Genomic DNA, 14,033 nt, shown 5'->3' with positions numbered 1-14,033 from the left:
GCTTACTAACTCGAATCCTGCGTCACCAATCGTTATTCATCGAAGCGTTCTCGCCCGGATTAAAGACGATCAAATGAACAAAATCTCAATAAAACCTGGTACAATTCACTTAATTGTCCGTTGCAGAAAAATAAAAAAGGAAAAGATTAAGTCTGTTTTTCCCAGCGAGATCACGCGGTTCATCGCGAATACTCCCTTAGCCATCAGAATTCTCCACGATCCCCTTATCCCGTGGTTCCCTCCCTCAGACACAGTGTGTATTACATTTACGTTGCTTTGGCTCTCTGGGAATGCGTCGGTATCTCGTGGACCCCCCGAGGTTTGCTTGACTTGACCGAATAATAAAGGTAACAGTTTGCACCTATCCTTATTTTACTCATTTTTTAACCGGAGCAACCAACCAACCAACCAGCAAAAATTAACAAAGAATGAAACGATCTGTATTACAAAACAAAAAAAAAAGATATGAAAACTCTGGCCTGCGTGCGTGCGTGTATGTGAGCATTACACACATTATCTGCATGTTTTTCTTCTATTAAGTATGTAGCGATGAAGTTTTCTGTCTGCATAAACCTTACGTGTTTCGCTCTATCTGTCTGTCTCACTCTCTCTCTCTCTGTACATATTTAAACTTACCTATTATACTTAAGTGTTATTTGATCACCCGAGAACGAGCACGCGCCACTCTGCTCACGACCAACAACAACAAAAAAAAAAAATAATCTTCACCAACCTATGCGCTGGCTCTCCTTTGGGCTCGTTGGAAGGCAACCTTTTTTAATTACACTTCTGCATGATCTCTCACTGTCTTTACTATCTGTCACGCTCTTTTTTATCTTCCTTTGCCGCGAAGGGAACCGCGGGGCACCGAGAACGCGACGAGACATTCGTCTACCGAACCGTGTACCCTCCATTGCGTTTCATTCTTCGAAACCAATCGCGAAGAAAATTTCAACGATCTTCTGAGAGTGTCCACAAATCGTAGCGACATTAGAATTACGATTTTTTCAAACAAACAAACGCGTGCCCCGATGTTTCCACGCGACACGGTAATGTAGGCTAGTAGTACGTATTTATTATTAATTAAATTCGTATTCGTCGAACTAGTCGTTAGAAGCGGGTACTTATATATATCTATATATACATATATATATTATTATTCGCCTCTCCACGATATATCTTTCGGACTTCCGCCGACATGCTCTCATTCCGTAACCCCTACACGTCCCGATCCGATATTATGCGCCTTTTCTTCCGAGAGTTCTACTTGTTTCACGAGTATAGCACACACGTACTCTCTGCCGAACACGCACACTACATACAGATATATTACACGTACATATATATATCTATATATATATTATATTGTCGCACGCGTTAAATGCGTGGCCGGTATTTGCCGTCTTGTAAAACGTTGGAACTCCCACTCACAGTATCTCGCTTGTGCAGCGTTTTTCACCACCGTAAAAAGTAGAACCCGCCAAACAGTACACCCGAATAAAAGACAAAATACCTTGAAAAAAAAAAAAAATAACTCTCGACAGGTCGATGCGCGGCGTACCGACGTACAAAGATCACAGCGAGAATCGACACGTCCGGGCAGTTACGCATTAGACGATTGCACAATTAGTGGCGATTTCGTTTTCTTTCTCTTTTCTTTACAAGCATAGGCTAGTCACGTTACAGAGTCTCGATAGATACAGCTTCGTTATTGTGCACCACTTGACTGTTTCGTTCTCTGGTTGTTTCCTTTTTCTTCTATTTTTTTCTTTCTTTTTTGGTCGTTCGTTTTTTGATCGAATGGGTTATCATTGTACGTTCATGGTGTTACCGAATCGAACCGCTTACTGGCGATCCCTCCGTAGAAGCAAAAGTCCGGTCGTTTGATCCGCGATGAAAGATCAATCGAGAATGCAGCGTCGCAGGAACGCCTTCATTGAATCTAGACGAAGAGGGCGCCTCGCATCGACCACGTGAACCCACCTCCATACTGTACCCCGAAACCCACGTACCTTCATTCACTTTGTCTTAATGTCTCTGTCACTATTCTCATGAACGTGAATTGCCATCCACCCTATAAGCAACGGAAACTTGAGATCGTCAAAATTTGTACAGCGCGGTTATGTCGATGTTTTTGATCGCGTTTGCAAACATTCGTCTCGAGCCACGATTGCATTCGAAGGAACGATAAGACACTCGTCGACGTATGGCGACCGTTTCTATTCTCTCTCTCTCTCTCTCTCCTTTTTTTTTTTATTTATTTTTCCTTACTTTTGTACAGTGTATTTCTCGTTGTACATAGCGATTCCGGTGTCTGTTTATACCGATCGCGGCGCATCGTCGACGAGCTTGTCCTTCTGTGACCGCGCTTTTCACGACTCTATTCACGACGTACCTGTCTTTGAATCGCTAACGACCAGTGAAAAAAAAAAAGAAATATATTAGACTGGAGACCAACGGCGGATTCGTTTAAAGCTTAGCGTGGTGGTTTCCAGTGCCGCCGCGATGGATCGTGGAACCCGTGGATGTTAGCGTGGAAAGGAACAAGCACGTGGCTATGCATTGCCAAGCCCAGGGTGTGCCCACACCCACCATCGTTTGGAAGAAAGCTACGGGTGAGAAAAATATTTAATATTCAGGGTGGATAACGAGACAGAGCGTTTAAGCCATGGGAATCTGTGATAAGGTTGAATCTCCCACTTCATATTACGCGATGAAAATTTTCATGTAGTCAAGTAATCAACTTGTTACCTATTACATTTAGGGCTAATAAAGGTCGATACCTTTCTATTCAGAATTCGATACTCTACCATATTTTTGTACGAAAAATATAGTATTCTATTTAAAAAAACGAAGTTGTTCTTTAAATCTCCGAAACGTCTCCACCTGTGAAAAAAATGAATGCACTATGTAGCGTATCCTTTTAAACCATGTAACTTTTGTATATAACATTTTTCCGTGCAACGCATATTTTGGAAGTTATAAAGGTTGACACGTTGCACCCTGTATTTATTTAACATAGGGTTTCATACGCCGTGATATCGGATTTGTACATGAATAAACAATTATACGTTGATTCTGAGAAGGAGGATTAATTTACATGTATAATCAACAAATGTTATGACATCATTAATGTGATATGCAGAGCAAACAAAATATTTAGCCAGGTGCGAGATACAGGGAGAAAAACGAAGTAAAAATGTAATTAATATGATACGAAGTGCAAAGGATATATTGATAAAAATCCTAGGTAAACTAAAAATTAAAAAGTGAAGTGAAAGAATAATTAACACGTTGACTGCCGCGCGCATTTTACGTGGTTTGCCCATGGCGCTAACAAGAATTGCCGCCACGTTGTCGTCGGCCACCGGTGACCTCCATGGCAGTCGACGTGTTAATATAATATTAAAAGTAAATAAAATTTGAAAAAAGTCCACGACGTAGTCTTTAACGACTACTTTTAACGCTTTTCTAATTGAAGTAAAATAAACTGCTTGAAGTTTAGAGCAGATTGCTGATCATTGCAATCTTGAATAGGGCACGATGTGGTTTGTCTGCGAAGGTCTGAAGCACCACCCCAAAATAACGAGGAAGTGAATTGATTGCCCCAAGCCCCAAGCTCTATCCCCACGATGTAATGACAGTTTGACCATGCATTGGGGACAAACCACCCCATCGAGTCTGCTCTAGATTAGATCTTGAGACCATTAATAGTCAATTCTATTAAGTTCTTACTCAGAATCCTATTACTTAAGCCATGGTGATACCCCTATTTGCACCGTGTTAGCGCGGTTCTTAACGATTTGTCATCATTGCCACGCAGGAAGCAAATCCGGTGAATACGAGGAGTTGCGGGAAAGAGCGTACACGAAAATTCTGAGTAACGGTACGCTGCTGTTGCAACACGTGAAAGAAGACAGAGAAGGATTTTACCTTTGTCAAGCCAGCAACGGCATTGGGAGCGGCATTGGAAAGGTGGTCCAGTTGAAGGTTAATTGTGAGTATGCAAACTCTGATTAAGCCTTTAGGCATCACGTACACCTAGAATAATTCAAATTCAAGCGATTTTGGTGCATTTTTCGAAGGTGACCGGTATCCTTTTACCGAAAAATTATCAAATTATTTAATTACCCTTTTTTTTCATACGGGTACATACGTTCTTCAGAAATTCGTGTAAATTGGTTATCTAACCCTTTGCGATCTAACCTTTCATAAGACGTGTTTGACTCGTGCTTTTCGTGTTAGACGCAAATTCTATACCGCGAGGCTCACATGTTATTATAGTTTAAAGAGTTAATGCAATAAAATAATAGAAGCAGATGCGGTGGAGGATTTTGTGAATTATAATATTTTATTACTTCGACAGCATCGCCGTATTTTGCGGCTCCTTCGAGACTCGTCACTGTGAAAAAGGGCGACACTGCGACGTTGCACTGCGAGGTACACGGTGACACGCCTGTCACTGTCACGTGGCTGAAGGGCGGAAAAATCGAGTTAAACCCTTCAACGAACTATCGGTAAAGCTAATAAGCGTAAATCTTCTTGAACGAGACTGTGACATTATTGAGAAGCTAGAGGATAATGTACCTAAAATATACAATGAAAATACATAATACTCATTTCATACATTCTCCAAACAAGGAAACTTAGATGACTTTCATTCCAAATTTTCAGTCAATATTTTTTTAAACACGCACTTAAAGTGAAACATTCTCATACCTTAACTCTCAGAATTCAAAATTAAATTCACCTTGGTAAATACTTATTGCGTAATTGAATTTCTTACGAATATCTTAATGAAGGGTTACAGTGAAACGGGAGGTAACACCAGACGGCGTGATAGCGCAGTTACAAATTTCCTCCGCCGAAGCGTCCGACAGCGGTGCATACTTTTGCCAGGCGAGCAATCTTTATGGTCGCGATCAGCAGCTGGTGCAACTCCTCGTGCAAGGTACGATAACCAACAAAACCGTATCGTAGCGAGGAGAAAATGATATCTACGAGAATCGTTCGCTAAGAACGAAGAAATTTTGTTCCATTGCAGAGCCACCACTGCCGCCAAATAATTTGGAAACCGCAATGGTTGCCAGTCGAAGCATCAACGTGAAATGGCAGCATAAATCCCAGGACACCAGCGAAGTAACCAAATATATTCTGCAATACAAAGAAGGCGATGGTGAGCATTATTTTATAGTTCGTTGAGGCTTTGATGATCCTGTGTTCTTGAAATTAAAAGCTGCTGAAGACTTGTAGGATTAAGCCTTTATTAAATACTGTATCCAATTTGGGAACATAGAGAAAACAACATTTATGAATTTAAACGAGAAAAGTCTGCTTCGTGTCATTTATAAGTTATTAAAGTCATTTAGTTCTAGGAGCATTACAAATTCAGTTACTCGTTGTTATAGCTCCAAACATAGCTTAGATCTAACTCAAGTATAACCCAGATCATGCAATATTTATAGTATAAATTTTCAACCATTGAAAATTTGGGAACATAGAGAAAACAACATTTATGAATTTAAATGAGAAAAGTCTGCTTCGTGTCATTTAAAAGCTATTAAAGTCATTTAGTTCTAGGAGCATTACAAATTCAGTTACTCGTTGTTATAGCTCCAAACATAGCTTAGATCTAACTCAAGTATAACCCAGATCATGCAATATTTGTAGTATAAATTTTCAACCATTGAAAATTAATTTAAAATTAATTGTATCGTGAAAGGTGGAATGTGGCAACAGCAAGAATTCACCGGACCGCCTCTCCCATACGCTGCCCTCATAGACGAGCTGAAACCAGCTACTAGATACACTATTCGTGTAATTGCTGAAGGTCCAGCTGGCAGATCGGTGCCCTCTGCAGAGCTAGTCGTCAGAACCGAGCCACAAAGACCCGCCGGGCCACCGATTAATCTTACAGCGAGGGCTCTGTCCTCGTCTGAAATCTTAATCACTTGGTCGCCACCCGCGCTTGAACTGAGACACGGAGACATCCAGGGATTCAACGTTGGATACAGAGAAACTAGGTAATCGCATTCAACCCGGCTAGTAAATCTCCCACGCTGATCCTACTTCAAGTGAAGCCTACAAATTCACTGAATAATTGTACCCCGTTCTTGTAAAAAATGTTCTCAGTGATTTTTGTTTAAACAGAAAAATTTACTTAATTTTCTTCCAACCTGGAAAATATTTTACGTGTGCTTTAAAGTATACTTGGTAAGTTTTTCAATTTACTTCACGTAGAAATTTGTTATCCTTAAGGAGGACAAGAGTAAACATTTTTTCATCCAAGTTCAACAACCGTATTGAATTTAGTTACCAAGATAATATAATATAATATAATATAATATACTCTCTTATACAGTCTTACTTAGACAATGTTCAAGTTTTAAATATTTGAAAGTCCTTACAGACAATGAGGATTACTTCGTCGGCCAGAAACTCTTCAGAGATAATTTCCCCGGAGTTATAATAAAACGTGCACAAGTAACATAGCTGAGTTTCATGGGCAGAAATAATTCGAACACACTTTCGGAAGTTCCAGCTAAGAAAACGAGTTTAATCAGAGTCGCGACCCCTTTCCTGTGCCAAGTTTCAGACACCCTCCGTCCCGAAATTGTCTGCCTAAGCGTATTCGTTTATTAAAAATGTCCAAAGTAGCTTAAAGTGGGCTAAGGCGTGCTTCTGTTGTGAATATTTTATAATGCCACGGAATTTAATTACGTAGATAGTTCGAAATACACCAAACGGTTCGGCACTTCATTACGCTGGGAATCCTCTTTCAGCTCTGCGAATCCCTCGTACAACTTCAGCTCCGTATCTGGCGACGGGGACGAAGGGGGCGCGGAACTTCGTCTGGTAGGTCTTCGACCCTACACAAAGTACACTTTGGTAGTTCAAGCGTACAACCAGGTTGGGTCTGGGCCACTTTCGGAACCTTTGCTCACGCAGACGCTGGAAGACGGTGAGAAACGTTCTCCTACTCAAAAAAAAAAAAAAAAAACAATCAAACTGACAGAGAAACATCAAAAGCACGAAGACAAAAAAGTACAGAGAGTTCTCCAAAGGGGACTTTGAGATTTTGTTTTGTCAAGCTTGTCAGCTTGGTGACGTTGACCTACGTACGGTAATTGAATCTAAAAAGGAATTTATTTTATTCTGCAAATATTATAAACTTTACCTTCAATGTTTTTTTATATTATTGCATACTGTGTGTATTTTACAGTTTCTTGCATATTCAAATTTCCTATAAATGCATGAAAATCCACAATCTAGATATCAGTGTGTGATATGAATACAGGGTGGTTCACTAGATGCTATCATTTCGATTTACGTCAATATTATCACGCTTAATGAAAAATATTTTAGACAGAGTTAAAAAAATATTGAACACTCCGATGCAGTTAAAGTCAACAACATTTACCTTCACTTGTTACTTACATTTAAAATAATATAGAGAATACATTTGATCGAAAAACAAAATGCCGAAGACCCCTTTCGACAACTCTGTATTTTACGAATCTATTCATGCAACTAGAATTTATTTGGCAGTTCCTAGCGCGCCGCCGGAAGACGTGAGATGCGCTGCGCTCACCTCGCAATCTCTTCAAGTATCGTGGCAGCCACCTCCTAACACGCACAGCAACGGTATCATACAAGGATACAAACTACATTACGAGCCGATTTTGGCAGACGTTTGGCGCAGCGTCGATGAAATGGAGGTACCGTGACAAGCATATAAATAGAGAAACAAGATCGTCGACATACAACGCGGTATACCGACCTCTTTAACCTGAATATTTTGGTAGGTTCGCAAGACCAGCGCTCTGACCACCGTCCTCACGGGCCTGAGAAAGTTCACGAACTACACCATTCAGGTGCTGGCTTTCACGAGAGTTGGGGACGGAGTTCCCACAACAGTAACTTACTGCCAAACCGAAGAAGATGGTAAAGTTTCTCATTATGCCAATTTCGAATCTAACATTGAGAATCTACTATACAGGGTAGAGCAGTTAACACCTAAACTATCATCGATACGAAAAAACCTTTCAGACAAAAGATGAAGATCCTAAGAGATCCATCAAACGAACCCACTGTATATCAAGATAAATATATTATTGATAATCTTGTACAGAGGATATAACAATATTCGTATTCTTATCCACAGTGCCAGGCAGTCCAGCAGACATAAAAGTAGTGGTTAGTTCGCCACAGGCGCTCTTCATCTCTTGGCTCCCTCCTCTTGAACCCAACGGAGTCATCACGAAATACAATCTATACACCAGGTACCGATAACCAGTACGAGATTCGGATCGTATGTCCGTCGTTCGATGTCTACGAGAATGTATTATTCCTCAGGGTCGTAGACGGTAGGGAGGAACTGAATCACGGTAAAAGAACACTGCCAGCCACGAGCACCTATTTCGAGGCGACTGATTTACAGCAACACGTAGAGTATCAATTTTGGGTGACCGGTAGCACCCGCGTAGGCGAAGGTCAAAGTTCCAGAGTGGCTGCGCAAGTCCCGACGAATCGCGTGCCAGCGAGAATCACTTCTTTCGGGGGCCACGTAGTGAGACCTTGGCGAGGATCCGCCACCCTGTCCTGCAACGCGGTTGGCGATCCCACCAGAGAGTGGTACAAGGGATCCACAGAACAAATTCGTACGGATACAACCAGAAACATACAGATACTGCCATCGGGAGAGCTCGTCCTGTCGAATCTACAGTCCCAAGATGGCGGAAATTACACTTGCCAAGTGGAGAACGCTCAGGGCAGCGACAAGTTGCATTACACGTTAACTGTACAGGGTGAGTTGAGGAGATCTTTCTGAAATATTCATTACTTAGAAGAGTAGAACGGTTGTAAATACGGTTGAATATAAAATTCAATAATTGGATTTAGCTTCTACTCGTATCACTAATCAAATATTAATACTTTCATTCTATAAATTTAAGACAATTCTGTCCAAAGGGATTCATTTTTAAACATTTCAATAAAGTAGGCTTTTCGTTTTTTTGACTTTAAGTTTCTTGATTCCCTTCCTTAACCCTTTGCATTCCTATATGGAGTGCGACTCGACATAAGTCTTGTCTCGATAGATCGCTGAAATATCACACTGTGCGTTCTCTTCTTTATTCGCTGTCCTTCTCTATCTTCATAGCATTTCCCACTTTCCAAGCTGTGTAACAGGTCATATTTATTCTGTTACTACCCACCCATTTCATCGCCTCACAGCATTTTTCACCATATAGCAGGACATGAATTCCGGCCGTTCGAAAATAAAAAGATTTTCAATCTTAATATCGTAACTTTGTTTCGTCTGCTTGTAGTACCGCCAAGTGCGCCCGTTCTTTACGTAACAAGTTCCACGTCGAGCAGCATTTTGTTGCATTGGAAGCCTGGGCATAGCGGTGGTGCCCCACTCACGGGGTACACGTTACATTATCGAACGACTCATGGTAACCTGGAGGAACTGCAACTGTCTCGACACGCCACTAGCCATGAACTGAAGGTAAGAGACACTTCGCTTTAAATTCACTCTTCGAATCAACAATTTCACGAAGAAAAAATTCCAGAGATCGATTTCAACCCACTTTAGTCACTCCCTTCGATACATAACAATGACGTTGATTTTAAAAAGCAGGAGAGCTTCCAAATCGCCAACCAAATTCTTCACCTTGTACCACAGAGAAATATAACTCAGCACTTGCTCGACTTTCAGGGACTCCTCTGCGGAAATACCTACCAACTCTACCTGACATCCCACAACAAAATTGGAAGCAGCCCATCCTCGCCGGTCCTTTCGGTTAGAACTCAAGGCCAGGCGCCAGGCATACCACCCGCAGCAGCATTCCTCAGTCCCAACTCGACGACGTTGGTTCTTCGGCTTCACGTGTGGCCAGACAATGGCTGCCCCATCCGCTACTTCGTGATCCAATACAGGCCCATAAACGAGTTCCACTGGACACTGGTGTCCAACAGCGTTAAAATGCAGCGACGTTTCGTCGTGACGAATCTGCAGCCGAGTTCCGTTTACCAGCTGAAGGTGGAGGCGCATAACGTCGCTGGAACCAATCAAGCGGAGTTCACGTTCGTCACGTTGACGAAGGAAGGCGGTAAGCTTGGATGTGTAATTACAGCTTCTACAGAGAGCGTGCGCCGATAGGATGAAAGTAGACGAGAACGTTTCCGCTGGTGATTCGTTTTTACGTTGAAACAATTATATCCAAAAGCACTGTGTTCCTGAAACTTTGCAGAACCGCCACCCGCAGAACTATCGAAACGTGGAATTGCGTCGGCCACTCCGTTTTACGCGGACGTGAAGGTGATTCTGCCTCTGATCGTGGCCACATTCGCGTTGCTCGTCGCTGTGTCCATCGTTGCCTTCCGCTGGCGAAACAGTAAGTTGAATTGTTATTAAAATGGGCTGACTTTGTTCAATTTTCCAATAAAAACTCGGAGAACGTATTTTTAAATGCAATACGTCAAAATAGTGTTTGCATGGTTGGTTTTTTTTTAAGATAACTGCTTGTAAAGAAGGAAGACATTAATACGTATATAAAAATAAAGTCTCGCTTTGATGTAAATGCATTTAAAGATTCAATAGCCTTCGGTCGTATGCTTAACACTGTTGAACATCCAGAGTTATAATTATAGCAATTCTAGAGATTTCTTGATCAAATTTGGACACAAAATTCTTGAAACATATATCTTTTGAGAGATGGAAACCAAACCAATTTTATCTTGAATTTGACAATGTTGTGCCTCTTTGAAGTTTCAATAGCCTTCGATGATATGCTTAACACTGCTGTACATCCAGAGTTATAATTATAGCAATTCTAGAGATTTCTTGATCAAATTTGGACACAAAATTCTTGAAACATGTATCTTTTGAGAGATGGAAACCAAACCAATTTTATCTTGAATTTGACAATGTTGTGCCTCTTTGAAATTTCAATAGCCTTCGATTGTATGCTTAACACTGCTGTACATCCAGAGTTATAATTATAGCAACTCTAGAGATTTCTTGATCAAATTTGGACACAAAATTCTTGAAACATATATCTTTTGAGAGATGGAAACCAAACCAATTTTATCTTGAATTTGACAATGTTGTGCCTCTTTGAAGTTTCAATAGCCTTGTGTTGTATGCTTAACACTGCTGTACATCCAGAGTTATAATTATAGCAATTCTAGAGATTTCTTTTTCAAATTTGGACACAAAACTCTTGAAACATATATCTTTTGAGAGATGGAAACCAAACCAATTTTATCTTGAATTTGACAATGTTGTGCCTCTTTGAAATTTCAATAGCCTTCGATCGAGTTAACACTGTCCCAAACCCAAAGCTGTAACTTTAACCAGATACATCTTTTTTAAATTTCGACACCACATTCTTGAAACGTACATCATTTGAGAAATTCAACAAAAATCGATTTGTAACAAATGTTACAGCGCTCCGTCCCCTAAAATCAACCATGATTACATTGAACACAGTGCGTGACAATTCGTTTCCTCTGCAACATATTAGGGTACCTCGGGGACAGAGTCCAGCGCCCCATGAAGGAGACCCAGGAGAATCAACAGAACGCGGAGACCCAAAGGGAGCGTTACTACGCCACCATTCACAAGGTGGCTTTACAGCAGGCTGCGAATACGGGCGGAGGGCCCGACAAGATTCCAGGTGAACCTTTGTTACGATACGGACGGCAGCCAGGTTTGGTACTATAATTGTTGTTCAGTCGCACGCGTAGCGCAGTTCCGGCGGGTTCACCGCTAGCGATCGATTGCAGTTCACCAGCGAGGATGGTTTATTTTATCACGTCTTCATTCCATCGAGCGACCCTAGATACTCTCGGGATATCGTACGTTTTCTTTGCGCCTTTTACGCGGTCACATCGTATCATCGTTGAATGCGCCGATCATACAGTCACACGTTATCACGGATGTGTTTTGTTGAGCGTTTTTTTATGCATCGCTTCTATCTCCATTGGCTGTCTTCTCTCATTTTTTAGACATAGCGATCCCTTACAGCAGCGTGTCAATGTTCGAACGAACGATTAGAGACGAAGCATTAGAGACCAGATGCAAGTTTCAAAGCATGCGGTACGGTGTACGCGGATGAATCGTTTCGCTCGGAGAAAGTATCACGAGTGTCAGAGATTTTGTGATTATGGATGTATGAAATACTTCTCTTTTTATTAAGGTGTATCAAACTCTCGTAATTTAATCCCTTCAGATATGATTATTTTAACCAGTAATTTTAAGGCCTTGTGTTAAATTCAATAGGATTAACACAATATGTTTTGGAGTAAAAGTAACCATGAGCCCATGTAACCATGTAGAAAAATATTTAACAAACTAAACAAAATGTCCCTGTTAAATAATTCTAGTAAAGCAACGGACATTCTCTATATAATTTATTTTATATGTGTCTAGTTTAAAAATATAATCAGAAATTAACCAATATTTAGTTTGTGTTTTATTTATTACGAAGTTGGGATTTGTAGTTGCGCCACTGGCCCTCGTGATAACTTCTTCGAGCAAAAGGACTCCTCGTATCGTCAGTAATTTGTTTGCATTATTCTCAAGAAAACAGGACTCACAATGCTCTCTTTCTTTGCTCAAGGTCTTGAATAACAAACTAGACGTAACATTTCTTAGTTTTGGAGCAATTCAACGTTTCGACACGGTAATACTAGCCCTCTTCAAAAGACGAGGGCTTACAACAAAAATTCGGTTCTCATTTACTATTCTTTTGTAAACTCTTGTCTCAAGAAGAGATCCAGAACTGAAACGTTGAGGAATAAAAGTATTAGGTGTAGAAATTTATTCATCGCCATTAGCTCGCTATTACTCGCGACGAAAAACTCGTGGGTAATGACTTTAAAAATTTTTGTTCAAATTCACAAATGATACATGAGTTATTTAACTATCTTTTATAAGTTCTTGGTGAACCAACCACTCGAACAAATACCTTCACGATTAATGTCTTCAATGAATATTTCTTCTGAATCCTAATTCTTATTAATATTCAGGCGAATATTAAATATTATCTCGGTGGAAAGGGGTTGAAAAGGTAATAGATCGCACTTAAAAATAAATAAACAACGTAGAAGAATTCATTTACTAACTGATTCTATGATCAATGGAAGCTGGGTGCTGAGAATTAATTTGTACACCTAACATTACCCGGATCGCCTCAAAACCAATGAAAGAGAAAAGAGGAATGTTAAATTCCGATCCAGAGCTCGAAATCCATTCACACCTAACCAAGTAATACCGACGCGATTTGAAAGGTAGGCAATGCCGCTGATGGGTTACAGAGACAGCGGAGGACATCTCGCCGTACGCTACGTTCCAGCTTTCGGAGGGTGGCGGGGGAAGCCTGGCAGGGTTGGGAGGGCTGGGAGGACTGGGAGGCGCGGCGGAAGCTTCAGCGGCAGGTCTCCATCCGAACAACACGCTTCTGCACAGCTTCATGTATCACGAGCACGCCATGACCGAAGGGTGTGCGAGCCCTCCACCTGCCGCGGCGGTACGTCACCATGCAAAGGTTGAACACGCTGTGAAGACTGCCAATTAACTTCTAACTCTATCCGATATCTCCATCCTGAATGAACAGTATTGCAATATACATTTTGCAATAATAATTCAATCTGATTTGCCTGTAGAAAGGGATAAAGGCGATGATGGTTCAGTCCTAAATGCACCCCTGTTAGACATCCAAGACTTCTCGATCGAGTTCTACGATTCATACATTCGTAGGAATTGTGTAAGAATTGTCAAATGATAAAAACATTGAACATGTGTGTGTCGATAGAGCATGAAGAGCGTTTCGTCGAGGAGACGGCAGCAGAGAAAGCAACAAACTCCGGGCGACGTCGAGAGCGACGAGAGCGAGTCTGACCCGGATCAACTAACGAGCTCTCGCACGGAGTCTTCCAATCAACTGGATCCTGGCAAACTCAAACACAGTGCGTTTCTCTAAAACTTAACAATTTATGGTCCGCCAAAGTAAAGGCCCATATCT

General features: G+C 41.1%; 1 protein-coding gene across 8 annotated transcripts in view; it reads left to right on the top strand.

Annotated features, from left to right (window-relative positions):
* LOC128876028 (cell adhesion molecule Dscam2-like) overlaps positions 1-14,033 on the top strand; it is a 156,378-nt gene that overhangs the window by 132,856 nt on the left and 9,489 nt on the right. For 3 of the 8 annotated variants that reach the window (XM_054122124.1, XM_054122125.1, XM_054122126.1), the window contains 17 exons: positions 2,496-2,615; positions 3,824-3,997; positions 4,367-4,517; positions 4,803-4,951; positions 5,045-5,176; positions 5,723-6,023; positions 6,783-6,961; positions 7,549-7,718; positions 7,806-7,944; positions 8,165-8,282; positions 8,356-8,807; positions 9,330-9,511; positions 9,722-10,115; positions 10,257-10,400; positions 11,532-11,684; positions 13,327-13,556; positions 13,824-13,977. In XM_054122124.1, the coding sequence (XP_053978099.1) occupies positions 2,496-2,615; positions 3,824-3,997; positions 4,367-4,517; positions 4,803-4,951; positions 5,045-5,176; positions 5,723-6,023; positions 6,783-6,961; positions 7,549-7,718; positions 7,806-7,944; positions 8,165-8,282; positions 8,356-8,807; positions 9,330-9,511; positions 9,722-10,115; positions 10,257-10,400; positions 11,532-11,684; positions 13,327-13,556; positions 13,824-13,977 (3,342 nt within the window). Of the gene's footprint in view, positions 1-2,495; positions 2,616-3,823; positions 3,998-4,366; positions 4,518-4,802; positions 4,952-5,044; positions 5,177-5,722; positions 6,024-6,782; positions 6,962-7,548; positions 7,719-7,805; positions 7,945-8,164; positions 8,283-8,355; positions 8,808-9,329; positions 9,512-9,721; positions 10,116-10,256; positions 10,401-11,531; positions 11,718-13,326; positions 13,557-13,823; positions 13,978-14,033 lie in introns of all 8 variants that reach the window. The other 5 variants (XM_054122122.1, XM_054122123.1, XM_054122119.1 and 2 more) reach the window with 3 other exon arrangements.

The sequence above is a fragment of the Hylaeus volcanicus genome, chromosome 4 (assembly GCF_026283585.1).
Source record: "Hylaeus volcanicus isolate JK05 chromosome 4, UHH_iyHylVolc1.0_haploid, whole genome shotgun sequence".
NCBI lineage: Eukaryota > Metazoa > Arthropoda > Insecta > Hymenoptera > Colletidae > Hylaeus > Hylaeus volcanicus.
This window is presented reverse-complemented; position numbering and strand designations above follow the sequence as displayed.